We start from the raw sequence: 22,007 nt of genomic DNA, 5'->3' as shown, positions 1-22,007 counted from the left end.
CATATAATATGTTGATGTGTGTTAATTGACAGCCAAGTGAGCATATAATATGTTGATGTGAGTTAATTGACAGCCAGGTGAGCATATAATATGTTGATGTGTGTTAATTGACAGCCAGGTGAACATATAATATGTTGATGTGTGTTATTTGAACAGGTAATATAATGATGTGATGTGTATTAATTGATAGCCAGGTGAGCATATAATATGTTGATGTGTGTTAATTGACAGCCAGGTGAGCATATAATATGTTGATGTGAGTTAATTGACAGCCAAGTGAGCATATAATATGTTGATGTGTATTAATTGACAGCCAGGTGAGCATATAATATGTTGATGTGTGTTACTTGATAGCCAGGTGAGCATATAATATGTTGATGTGTGTTATTTGATAGCCAGGTGAGCATATAATATGTTGATGTGTGTTATTTGATAGCCAGGTACATATTTTGTATTCTCATTTTCATTTAATGACACAAATATTCTTTTAAAAATGAGAAAATTTTCAGAGCTCAAAATACTTTTGAAGACTATATTTTTTTTTAATTTACGCGTTTGTGTTATTGTTTATCTGGAGGGAGTTTTCACGTTTTAACCATTTCAACAATTGAATATTTAATAAGTCTGTGACGTTTGCACTTAATTACTAAGTTAGTGAGTTTATTAGTTTGAGAAACACTATGAGAAAAAGATTAACAAGTAACTGACAGTTTAGTGTTATTAGAAATTAGACCTGTCTTTGATAGATATAAGGTTAGTACATGAAATCTGTGGAACTAGTAATGGGAGAAATAATACAGTTCATTGTTATTAAATGTGTTGAACTTCATTGTTTTACCAAACAAAACCTGCGCAGTGGCAGAGGCTTATGAAACAATACTGTTAACAGTGTCAGAAGCTAAGGACAATTCTGATCTAAGAATCGTATGTACATGATCATGTGACGTGCAGTTAGTGGTTAATTTCTTATTTAGTTAACCTCAAAATGTGTGGTGTTAACTAATGTCAACAAAATACAACCTTCTGATATGTTATTATTATCAAAGATTCTATTTCCACTTCCGCCTTATTATTTGTTAGGACACAAGCCACGCGTCGCATGGCAACATGGTTGTTTACACGCGTGCATGTTTTTTTCGCAGTAAAAGACTATTCGGGACTCTTGCATGCTTTCTGCACGTCGTAGTAGTTATATTCTTGCATGCTGCTTATCCTGGCAACCAGCTACTTTGTTGCTGTCTGCTCCTTTTCTCCGATACCTGTTACATGCATCAGTAATAATATTTTTATAATCTTTTACATTTGCGTAATCTGTTACTCATGGCAATAACCAACTAACTAGTTAACAGATGCTGTCGTTTTTTGTAATGTACTACATTTGTTTGTCATAAATCACTTATGCATTATATGGTTGACACCTGCTACGTATGTTTGTCACATAAATGTAGTTCTAGCTTCAAATTGTTATATCCTTCAACCGTTACTTGATATATGTGTTTATATGCTACAAGTGTTCCACTTGTCACCTGAGCTTACATTATTATGTTCTATTTTATATCTAACAAATCAAAGAATGGATGCGTAACCACATATTGTTTAACTGTTTATCGCTGGTTAAGTATTTTAATATGTAAGAAATTTCAACAGGGCCCGGCATGGCTAAGCGTGTTAAGGCGTGCGACTTGTAATCCGAGGGCCGCGGGTTCGCATCCCCGTCGCGCCAAACATGCTCGCCCTTTCAGCTGTGGGGGCGTTATAATGTGACGGTCAATCCCACTATTTGTTGGTAAAAGAGTAGCCCAAGAGTTGGTGGTGGATGGTGATAATTAGCTGCCTTCCCTCTTGTCTTTCACTACTAAATTAGAAACGGCATTGATTCTCTGCATCAATGATTTATAAACACAACACCCAATACACGTCTGTTTTTAAATCTCTTATAAAGTAATTAAAAGTAAATAACTAAACAATCATTAAAACATTCTTTCGAAAACTAAACAAAATTACTATTATCGAAACTAGACAGTCTTTTATATCATGGCAATAAAATGAACTAGGATACGAATGCGAATACTTGAAAACAGCAATGTTTAACCAAGCAAGTGTCAATTACCAATATATTAATTTTAATTAGTAAAATACCCAATATCAAGACAATAACAGTTTCTTTGTTGTGGTCAAGGTATATGTTCATGATTTTACTGATGACAGAACTGTCCAATAATATTTCAGTTATTCATAACCTGAATTTGTTTGATTTTTCCCTTAGTTTTATTGTTAAAACTAATTACCTTTCTTGTTTTCTTTTGTTTCTTATTTTAGGGTCTTATATTCATTTCAGTTGATGAATTATTTTTTACCAGTACCGTAATAATTATATTTTATTACACGTTTCATCTTTTACAGTAAGATTTGTTTTCAAAACATACATAAAATCAAATCTTATTTACTGTAAAAATGACGAAATAAATAAAACTTACCATAAGTACAACTCCCAATACTATAAAATTTATTCAGTAACGTTCCACTTCTAATATATCTGTTTATTTCTGTGGCTTTACCATGGTGTTATCTTGTATCTAGAATATGGAGACTGTAACTTGTAATAATATATATTTAATAAAAACGAAACTGTTAAGTAATAATTCTGACTGGATTTTGTTAAACTGATCGTATTATTTACTAAAATAATCTTTTTACTTTTCAGGGGCATGTACATATTTCATCTGATGGATTATTATTCTGCCAGTGGAATGACTCTAGTGTTCACTGTTTTCTTTCAAACTATAGTTATTACATGGGTTTATGGTAAGTTTCAAATGGCATGTCCTTCATTGATAAAATAGACCATTGTTTTATACATCACTTCCAACTTCTAATACATCTGTTTATTTCTATGGTGTAAGATTTTTATGTTAAATGTGGTGATGTGTTATACGTACGGGGATCTGTTGTACACAAGCTAGCCCTAATAGATGGTATATGCGAGTTAACTCAATAACGTACTGTTATACTATATGCAAGTTATCCCTAAAATGGGCTGTATTATTCTCAGGTTAACTCTAGAAGATGGTGTTTTATTGTTTTATTTGGAGGTTTATTTAATTATTCATTACCTTTAATCCGCGTATTATTGTACTCAATAGCCAATACTTTTCACAATTTAATTTCTTTTCATTTATTGCGGGATTTTCAAATGTTTTCAGTGTAAGCCAGTATTATTAATTAACAATTGGACATTTAATTTGTAGATTTGTTTGTCTTTTGAATTCAGGTTTTATGTCAAGTGTTTTTTCACATGAAAATTCTAGTTTGTAAACCAACAAATTTATAAAACTAGTAAATTATTACAGGTGTAAAAAGTTTTCTAGCAACATTGAAGAGATGACAGGACATCGGCCCAACTGGTACTTCCTTGCCACCTGGGTCTTTGTCTCTCCAGCCGTTTGTTTGGTAAGTTTAATGCTGTGTTTTAAAGAAAGAATATCCAACGGTTTAATTAAATAAATAATTGAGTGTAATGGAAGACATGGATCTGTACATAGGTTCTCTGTAAGTCATGAAGTGGCCTTCGAACTTGCAGCACGTGAGAATATTATACGTTAACTGTAAGAACAGATCATTTATCCTACTTACTCAGTTACGTTTCTCACAGTATCAAAATAATATAAATAAATATCTTATCTTCAGTACCTAATATATATACAAATGATGTTCAATTTTATTTCAGTTTCTTTCAGATAATGCTATTTCTAATTCTAAATATATATTCCCTTTAGGGAATATTCCTGTTTTCAGTTATGAGTCTGGTGTATGCAGAGCCTAACGTTTATCCTTGGTGGGGAGAACTCTTAGGCTTCCATGGTGTGGATTCCGTCCTATGCTGTTTATTTCATGCTAGTCACACCAGGTTCTCTGAAGGACATGAGTAGCTTTTAGTCTTTATCAAAAGTAAAATTTTAAAGATTATTGACAAGTTATTCAGACTGAAACCTATTGAAACTCAACACTAGGTTATTGTTACCTTTGTAGTAATTTTCAATACTTGTATTGACTATTGAGACAGTCTTAAAATTTGCAAACAAGATATTAGTAAAGTACTTCAGTTTTTTTTTACATATAACATTATGTATGTTATTCTTTCCATATATGATATATACGATGATAAATGAAGTTAACAATCAGATTTGAAATTTATACCTCAACAGAAATTAACCAAGACACTTGGTCAAGATTACGAGCTTCCCAGAAGTAAAAAGAATAAACTGTCAGCAGACTCTGAAGATTATAAGTCGACAGCCCAAGACATACTTCATATTTAACTGTTAAAAAGTCTATGTGATCATATTACAAGCACTAGATCCTCTTTTAGTACATGATCATATTACTAACACTAGATCCTTCTTTAGGCACAGCAGAATATAATAACAACAGTTAAAAAACAGAGCTCAAAAGATGTACATAAAAAATTTATTCATAAAGAGCCAATACCAAGTTACTTTAAGAAATCTGATAACAATTTGTGATGTAAGCCAAAAAAAAAAAAAGAGTTAAATCATGAAACTAATTATATTTAGTTCTCACAAACTGAAATAATCAAACTTCTGTATAAACCTCACCAAAACTGTTTTTATTGTGCACTTAATATTGGTGACTATGAAATCAGAAAAGCAAGTTTTATATTATATTATAGAGGAAACTAGACTCTAATACACTCACAGCATGTAAAGATGAACTAGATTATAATTATGATAGTTATGATACAATACCTATGGCCATAGGTGTATTAAGCCTTACTCAAGCTGCATCCAATTGTTTATGTTCAATGTTTGTTATTGTTTCTAGTTTACCATAAACAACAGATGTAACGTATGTCATTTTACCCTTTTTTCTAGCACATTTGTAAATATTATGTCGTTATGATTGATAGTTAGTTTACTAGTAAAACCAACAATTAAAGTAGGTAAAATAAAAGTGAATTATTTGTAACTCCCTTCAAAATGTCATAAAGAATTTATTCGTTATATTAATTTCACACTTGACTGTATATTTTATACAAATGGTTCTGTACTTTGAGTTTAATTAAGACGTTAGGTGATAATTAGAAAAGAAAATATTGAAATATTAGAAATAACACGATTTGTTTTGCATAAATATGTCTATTATCAACACACACTTGTAATTTAGTGTTCAGTGAACATTTTTTTTTTTACATTTTCAAACCTTATAAATAGTATGTAAATACAATTTTTTACCTTTATTATATTAGTAATTACTGAACACTTCACGTTTATGAAAATCTTTGATAAATTTAATAATTTTCTGATATTGCAATTTACCCTTACACGGACAATAAATAAATAGTTTATTAATGTTTAAAAGCCGAGATGTGTAACAAAAGATGTTATGTTTTATTTACGTTTAAAAGCCAAGATGTGTAATAAAAGGTTATGTTTTATTTACAATTCAAGAATGTAGTTTCCTAACACAAAATATGAAAGTACTAACCTCATATTTCTGAGCATACTTCTATGCATATTAATAAACAATGGAATGATTTATTTCTAAATAATATTTGTAGCTACTGTGTGTTTGTGTATTTCATCCTCTGTATATGTAATGCAAAGACTACCATGTAGATTCCATATACAGATAGAATTGACGGTGAGTGATTTGACTTCGTACACGTGCGGGTAATAATCACAATAAATTTAATTTTACGATGAGTCTTTAATGTAGATTTCTGGTCTAGTGTCCTCCGGAGGTTCTGCGGTAAGTCTACAAACTTATGGAGCTAAAATTCGGGTTTTGATTTCCCACGGTGAACACAGTCTGATTTTCCTCTATCACAAACAGAAATCAGTTCCTATACTAAAAACTACCAGTAGTATAGTAGAACAATGCTGTATTAAAACATAGATTGTCGAGTGAACCAAGGAAGCCTTCAGAGTAAATATTATCAATAACTATCAGTAATAACAACAATATTATATTAGAACATAGATTGTCGAGTGAACCAAGGAAGCCTTCAGAGTAAATATTATCAATAACTATCAGTAATAACAACAATATTATATTGGAACATAAATTGTCGAGTAAACCAAGGAGGCCTTCGGAGTAAATAGTATAAATAATTACTTCAATTAAAAGATCAGTTTTCAGGTTTTATTATCAATTAATAGCAGTATAATATAGAAAAATATAAATCACGAAATAATATCAAATGGATATACAATCCAATATTAATAACTTAAGAAATAAACAATGTTCAGTCAGCATCCTTTAGAATATTATATAACACACGAGTATTAAACCCGTGTTGTCTTGTGTTATACACAATACACAAAATTTAAATCTTTATCTTCTATTTATAAACAGCACACGAGTGTTATATCGGTGTTCTATACTATTATACACGATATGCAAGTGTTAACACTGTGTTCTCTACTACTGGTCAGGTGGTTAAGGCGCTCGACTGGTAATCCGAGCGTTGCGGATTCGAATCCCCGTCGCACCAAACATGCCCTTTCAGCCGTGGGAGAGATATAAAGTGACGGTCAATCCCGCTATTTGTTGGTAAAAGAGTAGCTCAAGAGTTGGTGGTGGGTGGTTCTGATTAACTGTTTTCTCTCTAGTGTTACACTGCTAAATTAGGGCGACTAGCGCAGATAGCCCTGTTATAGCTTTGCGCGAAATTCAAAACAAACAAATCAAACTATTTCGTTTGTCTCTTCGCAACCAGTCTTTCCATTTACATCTTACTGTGAAGTCTCTCTGTAATTCTTACCTTAAATGCTATTATACAACTTATGATGGAAGTGGAAACGTTATGTACTTTTATTTGAGATAAGCAGATATCGATACAGATATTTGATTTAATTTGCGTTAAGAAGTGTCAGGCTTTTCGTCTGGCTTCCTAGGTATGGCTGGGGACTTAAAACGCCTGAAACCGCCTACCTGATACTGACCTACAAAGTTAACTATAAACAAACATCTCCTTCCTGCTTGTGCCAAATTTTGTTTTACAGATATCTTGTCGTTTAACATTTTCGAAGTTCATTCTCTACATTATGTAGGAATAATTTTAATGAATCAGCTTTTTGTTTAGTTGGGAAATAGCTCAGTGAGTCGTTTTTTTTTTTAAAACGAAAGGAAATGGTATTAATTACATCAGCTGGAAAAAAGTGACATTTTAGTATTAATGTATGTCTAACAGTAAGACACACCATTCTTTTTGTCCACCAGATTTTCATTTGAGGCCATGTATTAGATGACGTGACAGGTTTTGTTATGAAGCGAAAGACGTGTTTATTTTATATATCTCTGTTAATCAAAGACGATTCACAGTTAATATCGAAAGGTAGCCGGCTATGTTTTAACCTTAACCTAAAACACACAGAACAGTAAAAGAGGTACATGTACTTACTTTAAGTGTTTCAATTTATTTTATAACCACTATTTCAAGTTTCATAACTGTAAACACATTTCCAAGTGTCGAATAGCTAGACTTGACTGACAATTGTTCAAATTGTAACACTCAAAGAAATCAGGACAAATCGTCGCATTTTTTATAAACACATCACTACACGTCATTCATTATTCGCACTTGTTGATAAACTCAACACTGAATGAATATTTTATCTCTACACATAGCCAATATCACTTCTCAGATTACTGTTTTTTGTTCTCCAAACAACTGGAGGTCAACATTACACCTTAAGCGACTACCTATTGATATTCTAACATGTAGAAGGTACAATCAAATCATAAGTAAATGTTGTTTTGTTGTTGTTATAACGGTTGGAAGTGAACACTACACCTTAAGCGACTACCTATTGATATCCTAACATATGGAAGGAACTATCAAATCATAAGTAAATGTTTTTTGTTGTTGTTATAACAGTTGAAGGTGAAAATTATATCTTACGCGATTATTTTAAAATGAGGAAACCACCATCGCATCGCAAGTAACTAATTTTTTCATTTAACACCAAGAGGTTTTTAAGTGACTGATGTTTATAAAAATAAGGAAACTGGAGTGAGATTTGTGATGTACGTTTTATTGAGACACAAACAGAACTGACCGACGAAACGACCTTCAGGTTTTTGGTATTCGAACATTTCTTTAACAGACCTGTCATGACGTCAAGGAAATAAAAATTTGTACGAGGCAAAACTCACTTTAGGATATTTAGGACTACTGTATTAACTAACTTAGGAAAAGAGTGGACGTTTGAAGCACGGGACATGAACTTCACACAGCAACCGAACAACAAACAACAGAAAACACCTTTCTACTCTACTGTTCATGGTTTTTACTTACTGCTTGAGGCAGCAAATCAACAACCAACCATTCAGTAGGAAGCGCCTCTAGCATAATTTTATTAAATCAAAGGGTGAACAGAAAATCAACCAAAAAAGTGCAGAACGAAGAAATATCCTAATTTCTGACCAATCCTGGCTTTAATAAATGTACATAAGGATAACAACGACTATGCAATGTTGGAATTATTTTGTTAAATATATTGTCAGTTTTAATATTATCTTTCTGAATTTCATTTCTAGGTTTTTTATGCTTGAAAGTTTGTTTAAGAAATTTAGAAAACTATATAAACAAAGAAGAAATTGTGGCAGTTTAAAATATAAAAATTTTAACAAACGAAACTTAAAAATTGATCTACTTGAATAAAACGTAAATATACATAAGTGACATCTCTTGGAACGTACAGTTACATAATGCATTTGATTGTACTGAATTAATGTCTCCATAGATAAATTATTGTGTATATGTGCACATGAAAATGGTTTTAAATGATACAATTTAGGGTGTGGGTGCACATAGAAGTTGTGTCTAATGGATTAAATGAAACAGAACATTTAAACAAATTTATTTTACTGGTTTTCTTAGATGTATTTATTTCTTCATCGCTTCAACTACACATGTATATAACTGTATGCTTTTTCAACTATATATATATACATATATATCTTGACAGTGAATTTGCACTTGTTTGTGTTAAAGTTATGTCCTTGAATAAAGTATCTCCTGACAATGAAATATTAGAAACCGTCAGTGTAGAAAATGAAGTAGAAATGATCACAATAGCTGGTGAAATGAACTAGTCGGTAACAAGTCCAGATAAGGAGAAAGAACCAGAACGTTGGGAATGGGAAGGAAAACTGGACTTTGTTTTAAGTTCTATAAACTCCGCTGTCGGTCTTGGCAACGTATGGCGATTTCCATACTTGTGTTATGAAAATGGTGGAGGTATGTGTCTTGTGGTTTAATCCAACATAATATACATGAAACCTTTACCTTACTAAATGTTAAATCGATGGTTCTGATAGATTATATGTTGTTTTTTGTTACTTAGGGGCATTTTTGTTTCCCTACCTCATTTGTTTAGTCTTGTGTGCTGTTCTTCTATTCTTCCTGGAAGTGGCCATTGGTCAGTACCTCAGCATTGGTGGTATCGGGGTCTGGAATTTGATTCCTATCTTTAAAGGTAGCTATTTTTGTTTACTTCTAGTGCCTTAGTATTTTTCACCTTTTCCGGATATATATAACTCATACTTGTGTCTCAAATATGTCAACAGTTCTTATATTATGTAATCTACACTTTTCACTAGGAATTGGCTTTGCTTCAATGACCATCGTTTGTCTTTATAACATCTACCACGTGGTGATAATAGCTTGGACTATATTCTACTTCTTTTCCTCAATGACGTCACCACTGCCTTGGGAATCGTGTGGTAATTGGTGGAACACAAAATACTGTATGAAAGAGGGAACCAACATCACGAATCTCAATATTACAGCCACCGAAGCAAAATCACCTGTAACCGAATTCTGGGAGTAGGTTTAATTTTTTATTTTTCAGATTAATCTTTTATTTTCGATCAATAAATAAAAGTCGTATTTGGATCTAGTGTTTTCAAAATATTGTTTTCTATGTATTACATATATTACAATGATAGTACAATTATATAACTATTTTCTATCGACATAATGTTATTATTTATTCATTTTCCACATTTGTACACTGGTTTTAGTCCAGTTAACTGTTTACCAGTAATTTATATTTTCTACTTTAATTTATGAAAAATATATTATCGATAGTCCAAAATGTTTAACTTGTCCAGCCACAGTGGATTTTCAACATTTATTTTAAGATATACCACTATGTAAAATGATAATATAATTTATTTATTAACTTATAATATATGTGGTTTAAGTGTGTAGAACAAACAACTAATCCTTTACATTTAAGTTTCAATCTAGGTAAATCTCAGAGTAATAAAGATCACTATTGAAATAAAATTAACAAACATTCATTTACTCCCAATTGTCGTAATTGAAATTGATCCCATTAACAAACATTCATTTACTAATGTCAAAATAACTATCTAGCTTTTGAAATTAAAAACAACAACAAACTAACGTCAAAATAACTATCTTAGAAAATTATACAATGTAAATCTACTAATAAAAAGAGGAAAATATTTTGAAGAAAAAACTCCTTATTCTTATGAATTATACAATGATTTTCAAAACAAAACTACTGATTTTTAAATAAAATTATTTGTATTAGAATTTTAATTGAAATAAATACTTGTAATAGTAAAAAAAAAGAAGTAAAGGTGGCTTCCTAGTGGCATAACGGTTTGTCTGAAGACTTATAATGCAAGAAACAGATATCTCAATGTGTAACTTTGTGCTTAATAGCTACTAACAATGACAAAGTTAAAGGTAAAAATATAAAAAAAAAATTGATTGCTTTTGATAATTTGTATGAGAATGTAAGATACTTCTTTTAGCAGATATGTTAACAGCTAAAATTAATAATAATAGAAGTTGTTTTTTATATAAATGATAGAAAATTTAAATATTTGTAAAATAATTGTTAAATTTTGAATTCAAACATCTTTCTATTAAAAGTTTAATTTTAAATTTGATTACATTTTGTTTAATATCATTTTTTAAGTAAAAGAGTGGAGGTTGGAAGATTCAACTTTTAGAATTTTTAGGATGCTTTTAAGGTTGTATCTGAATATTAAGCGTAACTGCCTTCTCACAATTGGCTGCAGCCCTATGAAAGGCAGTAGGAGTTGAGATATTACGTTTGTAAGCACTCAAATTCTAACCTTAAATGATTTTACATACCTGCTGACTAGTCTGACATCAGTGTCTGGATTTTGTCTGATAACATAATGTAATGGCCACTTACATTATTTGTTGTGACTCATGGTTGAGAAATAAGATAGATAATTCAAAATAACTGTTTAATTTTAATTCTGTTATAATGTTTGTTATACGTATATTTTGTAGAAGTTGGTTAAAAATACAAGCACATCATTCAAAGTCATTATACGTAAAAAGGTAATTGTTCCAGGGGAAGCACACTTCCTCCAGAGGTACACATGTTTTAATTAGGGAAGTTTAGAAATAGTGTTTCAAAATTATTTTGCATGTGAGTCACTATTCTCACAAACTACCATTGCCTTTGTTTCTCTTCCTTTTCACAATATGAGCTCAGTGATTTCAGTACAATATGTGTCAGTGTGTAGAATTCTATTCAAAACAGATGATGCTTACTGCAGCTACATCTAGGAATAGGCTTAACTAACAATGACTGTAATAATAATGGACACCTTATGTGCCAGTTTATGATGCACCATGTACCTTGTGACCCAGTTAACCTCGTTATTGTTAATCTTGTAAGATAAATTTTAGGACATATATTTCTAGGTATAATTGGTTTTTAAATAACCTTCCTTGTTTCTATTATTGACTTGAAAGGTACTTATAATACCATAGTAGACAGTTTTATCATTTAATACTCAAAAATTAAAAAATTATGAAACCCTGACTGAAGTTGGTTCAATAGTACATTTCAATAAAACAGTATTTATTACTCTTTTGAAGGCATCGAACATTACAAATTACTTCAGAAATACATGACTTGGGAGGTGTGAACATGGAACTGAGTTTGTGTTTGTTACTTGCCTGGTTTCTAGTTTATTTGGTCATCTTGAAAGGACTACAGAGTAGTGGCAAGGTGAGATATAAACTAAAATAAAACTTCGAAACAAATGAAAAAGAAAAGATTGCATAAAACAGTGTCACAGTAATCACAAGGAAAGATAACCTAATGACATAAAAACCATTACAGTAACCATAAGAAAACATCACCTAATGACATGAAACACCATTACAGTAATCATAAGGAAACATCACCTAATGACATGAAACAACATTACAGTAATCATAAGAAACAATCACCTAATGACATGAAACACCATTACAGTAATCATAAGAAAACATCACCTAATGACATAAAACACCATTACAGTAATCATAAGAAAACATCACCTTTTATTTAATCCAATAATCTTTAATGTTTCTAGCATTAATTATTTCATATCTTTTGACTGTTTTACTTCATTATTTGTTCATTGTTTACAGATTATTAAGGTGTCAGCAGTCACTCCATACGTCATTCGAATCATTCTTCTTATTCGTGGAGTGGCGTTAGAGGGCGCTGGAGACGGACTACTTTTTTACGTTACTCCTCAATTCGACAAACTTTTGGATCCCAAGGTTCGTTTATGTTATTGTTATTACATTCATATACTAATGTTATTGTTATTATATTCATATACTAATGTTATTGTTAATTCATTCATATACTAATGTTATTGTTATTGTATTCATATACTAATGTTATTGTTATTATATTCATATACTAATGTTATTGTTATTGTATTCATATGTAAATGTTATTGTCATTATATTAATATACTAATGTTATTATTATTACATTCATATACGATATAAACACTAGTAAATATTAATGTTAGATGTTAAAGGTTGTTGGACAGAAGCAATGGCATATTCTTTTACCAACGAATAGTGGGATTAACCGTATATTTTAATGCCCCTGACGCTAACAAACACAAACAACCAGGCTGGACAACAAATAAAACTTCCTATCTAATGTAACTGTAGTTTAGTCTTTAGTGAAAACAGTGTCATTGTTAATCAGTAACTGTCAAGCGACTTTTTTTTTCGTTTATTTGCTATCAAGTTTTAATACTAGTTAATAATTCTTTAATCAAAACGAAACGAAACTAAATTAGTGTTAAATTTAAAGAAGTGAACTCTTTGTAATCAGTATTAATTTATTGTATTAATGTTATTAGATCTGGGTGATAGCAGGAACGCAAGTGTTTTTCACCTTTGGTATTGGTTTCGGTTCTGTCGTAACTCTTGGAAGTTACAACAAGTTTAGCCACAACTTCTTCCGGTAACAAACAAACTCTTAAGAAATGTTTTCTTATGTGTTAATTTAATTATTTAACAATGATTCGCACAAAAATGTTCATGTAATAATTCTCTATACTCTGTATTCCTTATTGTTTCAGTGTTTCTGTTTCCATGGATATTATTGTACACTTTGCACACATTCATTATTGTTTCTGTATCTTTATTTCTAGAGACGGATATATTCTTTGTGTTATTAATCCTGCTATCAGTATATTTGCTGGTAGCGTTGTATTTTCCGTCCTCGGACACATGGCATATTTGAAAGGCGACGGGACTGAAGTTGCTGATCTTGTAAAGTCCGGTAAGATAATTCAGTCTTCTAGTGCTTCAGTTGTTTATATAAATAGTAAAAGCTCTGTTTCTGTACAAAATCAACGTGTAACAGAATATTTCAGAACAAACTTTATTAATATTTTCTTGAATCTTGGTTCTAAAACATTTAAAATGAAACGTCTATTGGTAAGTTACAGTATGTCAACATCTTAATTTACACTAGTTATTATCAGACAGTGACCTGCTGTGTTATTTTCAGAGTACAAACACGGTCTTTGTTCAAATATAATCTAACATGGTGTATTTTCTTCAGGTCCAGGGTTGGCTTTCCTTGTTTATCCAGAAGTTGTTCTACAGTTGCCACCTCCCCTTTATGGTCAATTGTGTTCTTCCTCATTCTGTTAATTCAGATAATATGTTGATGTGTGTTATTTGATAGCCAGGTGAGCATATAATATGTTGATGTGTGTTATTTGATAGCCAAGTGAGCATATAATATGTTGATGTGTGTTATTTGATAGCCAAGTGAGCATATAATATGTTGATGTGTGTTAATTGATAGCCAGGTGAGCATATAATACGTTGATGTGTGTTAATTGATAGCCAGGTGAGCATATAATACGTTGATGTGTGTTAATTGATAGCCAGGTGAGCATATAATATGTTGATGTGTGTTAATTGATAGCCAGGTGAACATATAATATGTTGATGTGTGTTAATTGACAGCCGGGTGAGCATATAATATGTTGATGTGTGTTAATTGATAGCCAGGTGAACATATAATATGTTGATGTGTGTTAATTGATAGCCAGGTGAACATATAATATGTTGATGTGTGTTATTTGATAGCTAGGTGAGCATATAATGTGTTGATGTGTGTTAATGTACGTCAACATTGTGAAATATTCAGAGACTAAACACTGTCTTTCGTTTTTGTTTCAAATTTATACGTTTCTGCTATCGTTTGCTTGGTGGGAGTTTTAACGTCTTGTGCGTGGCTCAACGTATGGAATTTCCTTGGAAGTGAAATAAACAATTTCAGCAGTATTAAAACGTGAGTAACGTTAACGTGGGGGTGTTATTTAGTAAGCCCGGTACATTTTACCCAATTACACATTTCAACGAAGAACAAGAGATATACGAGAGAACCGATAGGTAAGGGGAAAACAATTAGCAAGTTGCGACTGTTTTTTGGGATTTAGAAATTCTGCCAATCCCTCAATGAACGTAAGGCTAGTACGTGAAATTTGTGAAACTTGTAGTTGATGAAATGAAAGGATATCATTGTCATTAATTGCACTGACACCTGAGTAGCAACATGAGCTAACGGTAGAAGCTACGAACTGTTTTACTCCATGACTCCCATATATTATTCCCTGGTGTGCGTGTAACACACAGAAACTTATAACTTAAAACGTCCTCTCACGCAAGATGAAGTATTACGTTATCAAACTAAATAATAACACGTGTGTTTGAAACTTTATTATATAAAACATTAATTCACTAAATATATATACAAGGCTGACCGAAATCTTAAGGCCAATGAACATAAGGAAAATATATGCATTTTGCGTTGTTAGACAAATCCACTTATTTGAATAGAGTTTCAGAAGATGAAAATAAGAAAAGGGAAAATAAAAATAAAAAACTTTTTAGCATTTAAGAGGGAAAATGTGAACACTATGAAATTAACCTAAATACTAGCTGGTCAAAAGTTTAAGACCATACCAAAAAGAAGTCCTAAACAGGGTAGGAAATGCCCAACAAGAGGCCTCAGTAGTGAGTTGCACGGCCGTCATTGCGAATAATTGCAAACATTCGCTTTGGCATGGTCGATATGAGACTTCGCAGAAAGCTGGCTGGTATACTGCTCCAAGTCGTGAAGATGGCTTTACGAATATCATGCACTGTTTGAAATTGACGTCTATTTCTATAGATTTTCTTTGTCATCTACCCCCAAATATTTTCAATTTGGGTTCAGTTCGGGCGAATACGCTGGATGGTCCCAAAAAATCACGGGCATTGTGGATTGCAGCGTTGTTCTGCTGAAAGATCCAGTTATTTCCACACAAGCGGGGGCCTTCAGTCAATAAAATTGCTCTCGCCAACATGCCAATGTAGCCAGCTGCTGTTTGACGCCCCTGTATAACCTGAAGCTCTATTGTTCCATGGAAGAAGAAAGCACCTCAGATCATGATGGAACCTCCTCCAATGTGTCGTGTAGAAAATTTCTCCGGTGGGATATCCTTATCGTGCCAGCAACGTTGGAAGCCATCTGGACCATCCAGGTTAACTTTTTTCTCATCGAAAAACAAAACATTCTTCCACTTTTCTACGACCCGTGTTTGGTGCTTCTCAGCAAAGTTTAACCGAGCGTTTCGTGGTGTGGAAGGAGGCGTAGCCTTTGAAGACGTTTATCATTTTTAAAGCCTTTCTCTCGTAGGTGCCGTCTTATTGTTCTTGAGCTGCATTCTCTGTCCGTTAAAACCTTAATCTGGTTCGACGATCGGCTATTGTCTTGCCGGACAACCCGTCGAATCCTCCTGCTCAACGTCGGCGAAATGTTCTTGGGCTGACCACTTAAAATTCTCGTTCCATATCCCTCAGGATCAAGAAATTTGCAACAGCAGTTTTACTTTTACAGAAGAACGTAAAATACAACAGTCAAAACAACTTACAGGCTCATTTTGTTTTATAAAACAATTTTTTGTTATGTGGCCAACCTTACCCCATTTAAAACACTACAAGTCCTCGCACTTATTTTGTCCGTTTCGCCAGTTTACTTTTTCATTTGTATTCTTACTTATCATACTTATTACAGACTGCTTGTGCCTGTATATCTGTTGCTCTCTTGTTTCCTTGATTAAATCTAATAAGGTTGCTCGTGGGGAATTGGATTCATTAACATCACTCAGAGTTCTATCGCTAAGCGACCTTCGCTCATACTCAGACTTTAGTGTATCTTGGATCATCATCTATTCTAAGTTCTACGTAATCTATTACCTTGCTCTTGTAGCTTATGTCCAAACACTCGAACAGACTCGCCTTTTTCTTGATTCATATTTCGTAATTGTGCCATGATTGTGCTTGGCCTTTCTCGTTTACCATATTCCTTTGTCAGCATACGTGTTACAAACTGAAAATCTACAGTTTCACGCAATGCCTCAATGAAACGTTTTGCTTTTCCTGCTGTTCTTAGTCTCAAAATGTCTGATTTCTGTGCGTCATTGATTGATTGATTGATTTAGTGTTTTATGGCACAAAGCAGCGAGACTATCTGCGCCAGACATTCGGTAAAAATGTAAAAAAAATAAATAAAAAAATAAATGTAGTAATAGACATAAATGCAAATGAAGGTAAAACAAAAAGAGTATAAAACCAATGTTGACACCTAGTCTACAATGTTAAGATAGAAGGCAGAGTATAAGAAGTTGTAAGGTATTTACTCTAGCAAAATGGTAATGATCATAACCCGCCAGGAAGACTAACAGGTAAGTTCAAGAACCACCGTCAATCACCTGAAGTTGGCCTTTCCAGTCCTGGTTCCGGGTTATGTGTCATGGCAGCTATTATCAAAATGTAAAAGAATAAAAGTTTTAAAAGACAATCCGCAAAATCGTAATAATGAGTAGTCAAATGCTTAGTAAAAAGATAAAAGTCAAGTAAATGGAGTAAAATTTGTAAAAGTAATTGAAGATAAAAGCAAAACGGTAATTAAAACAGAAAATGGCGTAAAAACCAATGTTGACATCCAGTCAACAAAGTTGTAAAGGACTACCTGTAGCAGAATGGTAATGATCATAACCCGCCAGGAAGACTAACAGGTAAGTATAAAAACCACCGTCAGTCACCTGAAGTTGGTCTTTCCAGTCCTGTTTCCGGGTTATGAGTTAATATGGCCAGTACTAAAAAGTAAAGTAGTAAAAGTGTGAAATGATATGCAGCAAAAGTATAACAACTCGCCAGGACGACTAACGAGCAGTTCAAACAGTAGCGTTAGTCACCTGAAGTTGGCCTTTCCAGTCCTGGTGTCAAGTTATTTAATGTTCTGGCCATTGTCCAATGTCAAATTGAATGAGAGAGATTAAAACTGTAAAAAAAGGACCACAATTAAAAAGGTGTAATGAATAAATATGCAACACTTAAATGAGATTAAAAAGATTAATGGCCATTAAAATTTAAAACATTATCAAGGTGGACAGAGTCACCATCACCAATAACTCTGTCCAATGTTACAGACTAACCCTGGGAAAAAATATGTTTAAAATATTGCCGTCGTTGAGAATTGTAACGATGGCAAGAAAGTAAAACGTGGCTGATAGTGATTTGAGTGTTACACAAACTACACATTGGTGCATCAGTTCCAGATAAAAGAAAATGTTGAGTTAAAAAACTGTGATCAATGCGTAGCCTAGTGAGAACAACTTCCTCCTTCCGAGCTATACGGAAGCTAGATGGACAAAGTCCAAGTTTGGGTTTGATTTGAAAAAGTTTGTTGTTGCGTTGCTCACTCCAAGTGGACTGCCAGCTGGCACGGAGCCGAGCCTTGAAGATAACACCATAGTCCATGTACGGAATAGGTATAGGAGTGATGTTGCTGAAGCAGACATATTTAGCTGCCATGTCTGCAAGCTCGTTCCCGCGAATACCAACATGGCCTGGTATCCAGAAAAACTGGATTGAAGTAGCTGCTAATGAGAAATGGGCCAGTCGGTTTCGAATATCAGCGAGAATAGGATGTGAGCTAACGTGTAGCGATTCCAAGGCAAGTATAGAACTAAGCGAATCAGTATAAATAGTGCAGTTGGAGTACTGCTCAGCTGCAATATGATCCAGGGCAAGAGATATGGCATACAGTTCAGCAGTGAACACAGAAGCTGTAAAAGGGATTCTGCGCGCAACTACTGACCCATAGCAAACCATAGCAGAGCCCACTGAGTTACTTGATTTGGAACCATCTGTATAAATGGGAACTGAATGATTGTTTGAAAGATATTCACTGAATAAAATACGGTACTTTCAATCTGGAGTATCTGCCTTTTTTAGGTGACTGAAAGAAAGGTCACATTTGGGGGTTGTAATAAGCCATGGTGGGATGGGCCGACCTGTGGAATCTGCAATGTTATCCAAGGACAGACCCAATTCATCCAATTGCGCCCGGATGCGAAGGCCAAACGGAGCAATGACAAATCGTCTGTTCTGAAAAAGTACTGCCCACCGAGGAAGGAAAACACATTTCCAGGTGGGATGCTTTGGTAAGGAAAGAAGTTTCGAAGTATATTGTAAAGATAGTTGCAAACGGCGAAGGTGTAGAGAAGGTTCATGAGATTCAATGTATATACTTTGAACTGGAGAGGTACGGAAAGCCCCAGTGCAGAGTCGAAGTCCTTGGTGATGAATGGGGTCCAGCATCTTTAAGGCCGAGGGTCTGGCAGAGCCATAGACCATTGATCCATAATCGAGTTTCGATCAAATAAGAGCACGATATACCTTTAACATTGAACAGCGATCTGCCCCCAACTGGTAGAAGAGAGAACGCGGAGGATGTTCAGTGCTCTTGTGCATTTGACCCGAAGCTGCTTTAAGTGTGGTATAAAGGTCAGTTTACGATCAAAGATAAGCCCCAAGAACTTGGTCTCCGGGACCACTGGCAGCAAAACTTCACCGATATGAAGTTCAGGATCAGGGTGAATACCCCGTCGACGGCAAAAGTGCATGCATACAGTTTTGGAGAGAGAGAAATTAAACCGTTCGCCAGAGTCCACTTCCGTACACAATTGAGGGCAGTTTGTAGTTGCCGCTCAATATATCTCATGTTTGATGACTGACATGAGATGTGAAAGTCGTCGACATACAGCCCATTCGCAACAGTGAGAGGAAGTTGTTCAGTGATGGCATTTATCTTTATACTGAAGAGTGTAACACTCAATACACAGCCTTGAGGGACTCCAAGTTCCTGTACAAAAAAACGGGAAAGTGTCGAACCCACACAAACTTGGAATCTCCTGTCCATTAAAATTTTTTTAATAAACATGGGTAGATGGCCACGTAACCCATATGTATGGAGGTCTCGCAAAACGCCATACATCCATGTTGTGTCGTAAGCCTTCTCTATGTCAAAGAATATTGATACAAAATGTTGGCGGTTGAGAAAGGCTTCTCTGATAGATGTTTCAAGACGAATTAGGTGGTCTGTGGTGGAGTGCTGTCGACGGAACCCACACTGGGTGGGCGAGAGGAGGTTGTTTGATTCAAGGAACCAAACAAGACGAGCATTAACCATCCTTTCTAATGTCTTACAGAAACAGCTCGTCAAAGCAATTGGACGGTAGTTTGAAGGAATCTTGGGATCTTTCCCTGGCTTAGAGAAAGGTAAAATAATAGCCTGGCGCCAGGCATCAGGAAAAACATTCTCCTGCCAGATCCGGTTGAAAACAATCAGAAGGACATCAAGAGAAGCAGGAGATAGATGGTGCAGCATGTCATAATGAATATCATCAGGTCCAACAGACGTACTGGCAGACCGATGAAGGGCCATTTTTAGTTCCACCAGGGTAAAGGGACAATTATAGTCAAAGAAACAGTCAGTTCGAAAGGAAAGAGGTGATCGCTCTGCCCGAGTCTTGATGGCCAGGAAGGTGGAGGAACAAGCAGAAGTGCTAGATACCCGGCAAAAGCTTTCACCTAGAGTGTTAGCGATGTTCCGAACATCAGTCACCTCCTAAACCATCAGAGAGTAAGGTCGAGAGGGGGACAGAATTGTAGTGCCCATTAACCTTTCGAATCCTGTCCCACATGATCTTGGAACTGGTGGTAGAAGATATGCTGGTTGTAAACTTAATCCAAGATTCCTTCTGGCTTTGACGTCTTACCCACCTAGCATGTGCATGGGCCCGTTGGAAAGCAACCCGGTTTGAAAGTGTGGGATATCTACGAAAAGTATCCCAGGCCCGCTTTTGAGCCTTCCGTACTAAGTGGCAAGCAGGATTCCGCCACGGACGAGGATATCGTGGAAAACGTTTCGAGGTTTTAGAAATACACTGAGCAACTGAATGTGTAATACAGTTAGTTACCGCTGCTACACAGTCGTCTATTGATGGCTGATTTACGATGGCAGGATCAAGTTCTGCGAGAGCAGTGAAAGTGGACCAGTCTGCCTGATCCAGCCTCCACCGGGGCACGCGGGTAGGGTGGCATCGACCACGGCCAGTCTCTCTCAAAAGGATCGGAAAATGATCACTGCCTAGTTGATTACTGTCAGCCCTCCATGAAAAATGGGAGAATAATGAAGGGGAGCAAACTGAGAGATCAATAGCAGTAAAGGACTGACTAGGTGCATGAAAGTAAGTGGAAGAACCAGTATTGAAAAGAGAAAGATTGTGATCAGAGAGCATCCGCTCTACAGAGCCCCTCCCATCAATAATAGCACTTCCCCAGAGGGGATGATGTCCATTAAAATCCCCTAAGATTAGAAATGGAGATGGCAACTGTTCAACGAGAGCATCAAGATCTGATTGATCATATGTCTCTCCAGGGGACAGGTACAGAGAAGAAACAGTGATGGTGTGTTGAGTGACAAAGACAGGGTGGGCACGTGTTGATCAACCAACAATGCCACCCCTCCATGTACTCGACCATCACACAACCTGTCATTTCTGTACAGAGAAAACTGCCGAATGGAGACAGTATCAGCAGTTTTGAGAAATGTTTCTTGAAAGACAAACAGGATGGTTGGAAGCAATCAGCGTTTTGATATCATCTAGATTAGAACGTAAACTTCGACAGTTCCATTGTATCAAGGTGGCCATTTTTAAGAACGGGTAGGTGAAGTGGCTGGAGAACCCTTCGGTTCTCGGTCGAAACGTTGTTCGCTCTTCTGCATAAAATATTTTCTCAACCCAAACAAGCCGTTTTTGCATATATATTTTTCTACAAGTGGGTTTTCTCAACATCACTGAGTTTTAAGCATTATAGTAACTAACTTTTAATCAATACCAGGAACATTTAACTCTGTCATACAATTAAAGGTAAACCACAAAAAGTAAAGATTACCAGAACATTAAGTTATCAAATATAAAGACAAAATGAGTGATGCATTTCCAGGGGGAAGTAATACATTAAAAAGATTCCAAGGTACACTGTATTCTGACACATATAAAACATATGATGTTATTATCCATAGAAAATTATATGAGGCACATTTTTTAATTTTTTGTTGCATTTTACAACATTTATTTTACTTTTTCATGTAAAAGTTATTAGCTTATAACTTATATATATATTACTGACCTTTGACCTTACGATAAGGTTGTTTCCACTGTTCTAAGGCTTGAATATAGTTGATCCACAAGATGACAGACCACAGACAGTTTCAAATAACTTGTTCGTGAGTGGAGAAAGAAATGGAAGG

General features: G+C 34.4%; 2 protein-coding genes across 2 annotated transcripts; both read left to right on the top strand.

The window, feature by feature from the left end:
- Nucleotides 1–3,360: 3,360 nt before the first annotated feature.
- On the top strand, nt 3,361–4,070 carry LOC143254522 (sodium- and chloride-dependent creatine transporter 1-like). Its single transcript, XM_076509697.1, has 2 exons — nt 3,361–3,450; nt 3,777–4,070. The coding sequence occupies exons 1-2, from the start codon at nt 3,382–3,384 to the stop codon at nt 3,927–3,929; spliced, it is 222 nt and encodes a 73-aa protein (XP_076365812.1). The 5' UTR covers nt 3,361–3,381; the 3' UTR covers nt 3,930–4,070.
- A 1,546-nt stretch (nt 4,071–5,616) lies between these two features.
- LOC143251585 (sodium- and chloride-dependent GABA transporter 2-like) lies at nt 5,617–14,002 on the top strand. Its single transcript, XM_076502856.1, has 9 exons — nt 5,617–5,661; nt 9,121–9,265; nt 9,372–9,503; nt 9,628–9,853; nt 11,924–12,056; nt 12,464–12,598; nt 13,201–13,304; nt 13,495–13,625; nt 13,911–14,002. Exons 1-9 carry the CDS (start codon nt 5,617–5,619, stop codon nt 14,000–14,002), a joined length of 1,143 nt encoding a protein of 380 aa, XP_076358971.1.
- The last annotated feature ends 8,005 nt before the right edge of the window (nt 14,003–22,007 follow it).

The sequence above is a fragment of the Tachypleus tridentatus genome, chromosome 6 (genome assembly GCF_004210375.1).
Source record: "Tachypleus tridentatus isolate NWPU-2018 chromosome 6, ASM421037v1, whole genome shotgun sequence".
Classification (NCBI taxonomy): Eukaryota; Metazoa; Arthropoda; class Merostomata; order Xiphosura; family Limulidae; genus Tachypleus; species Tachypleus tridentatus.
Note: the sequence above shows the minus strand (reverse complement) of the source record. Positions and strands in the feature narration are given on the sequence as shown.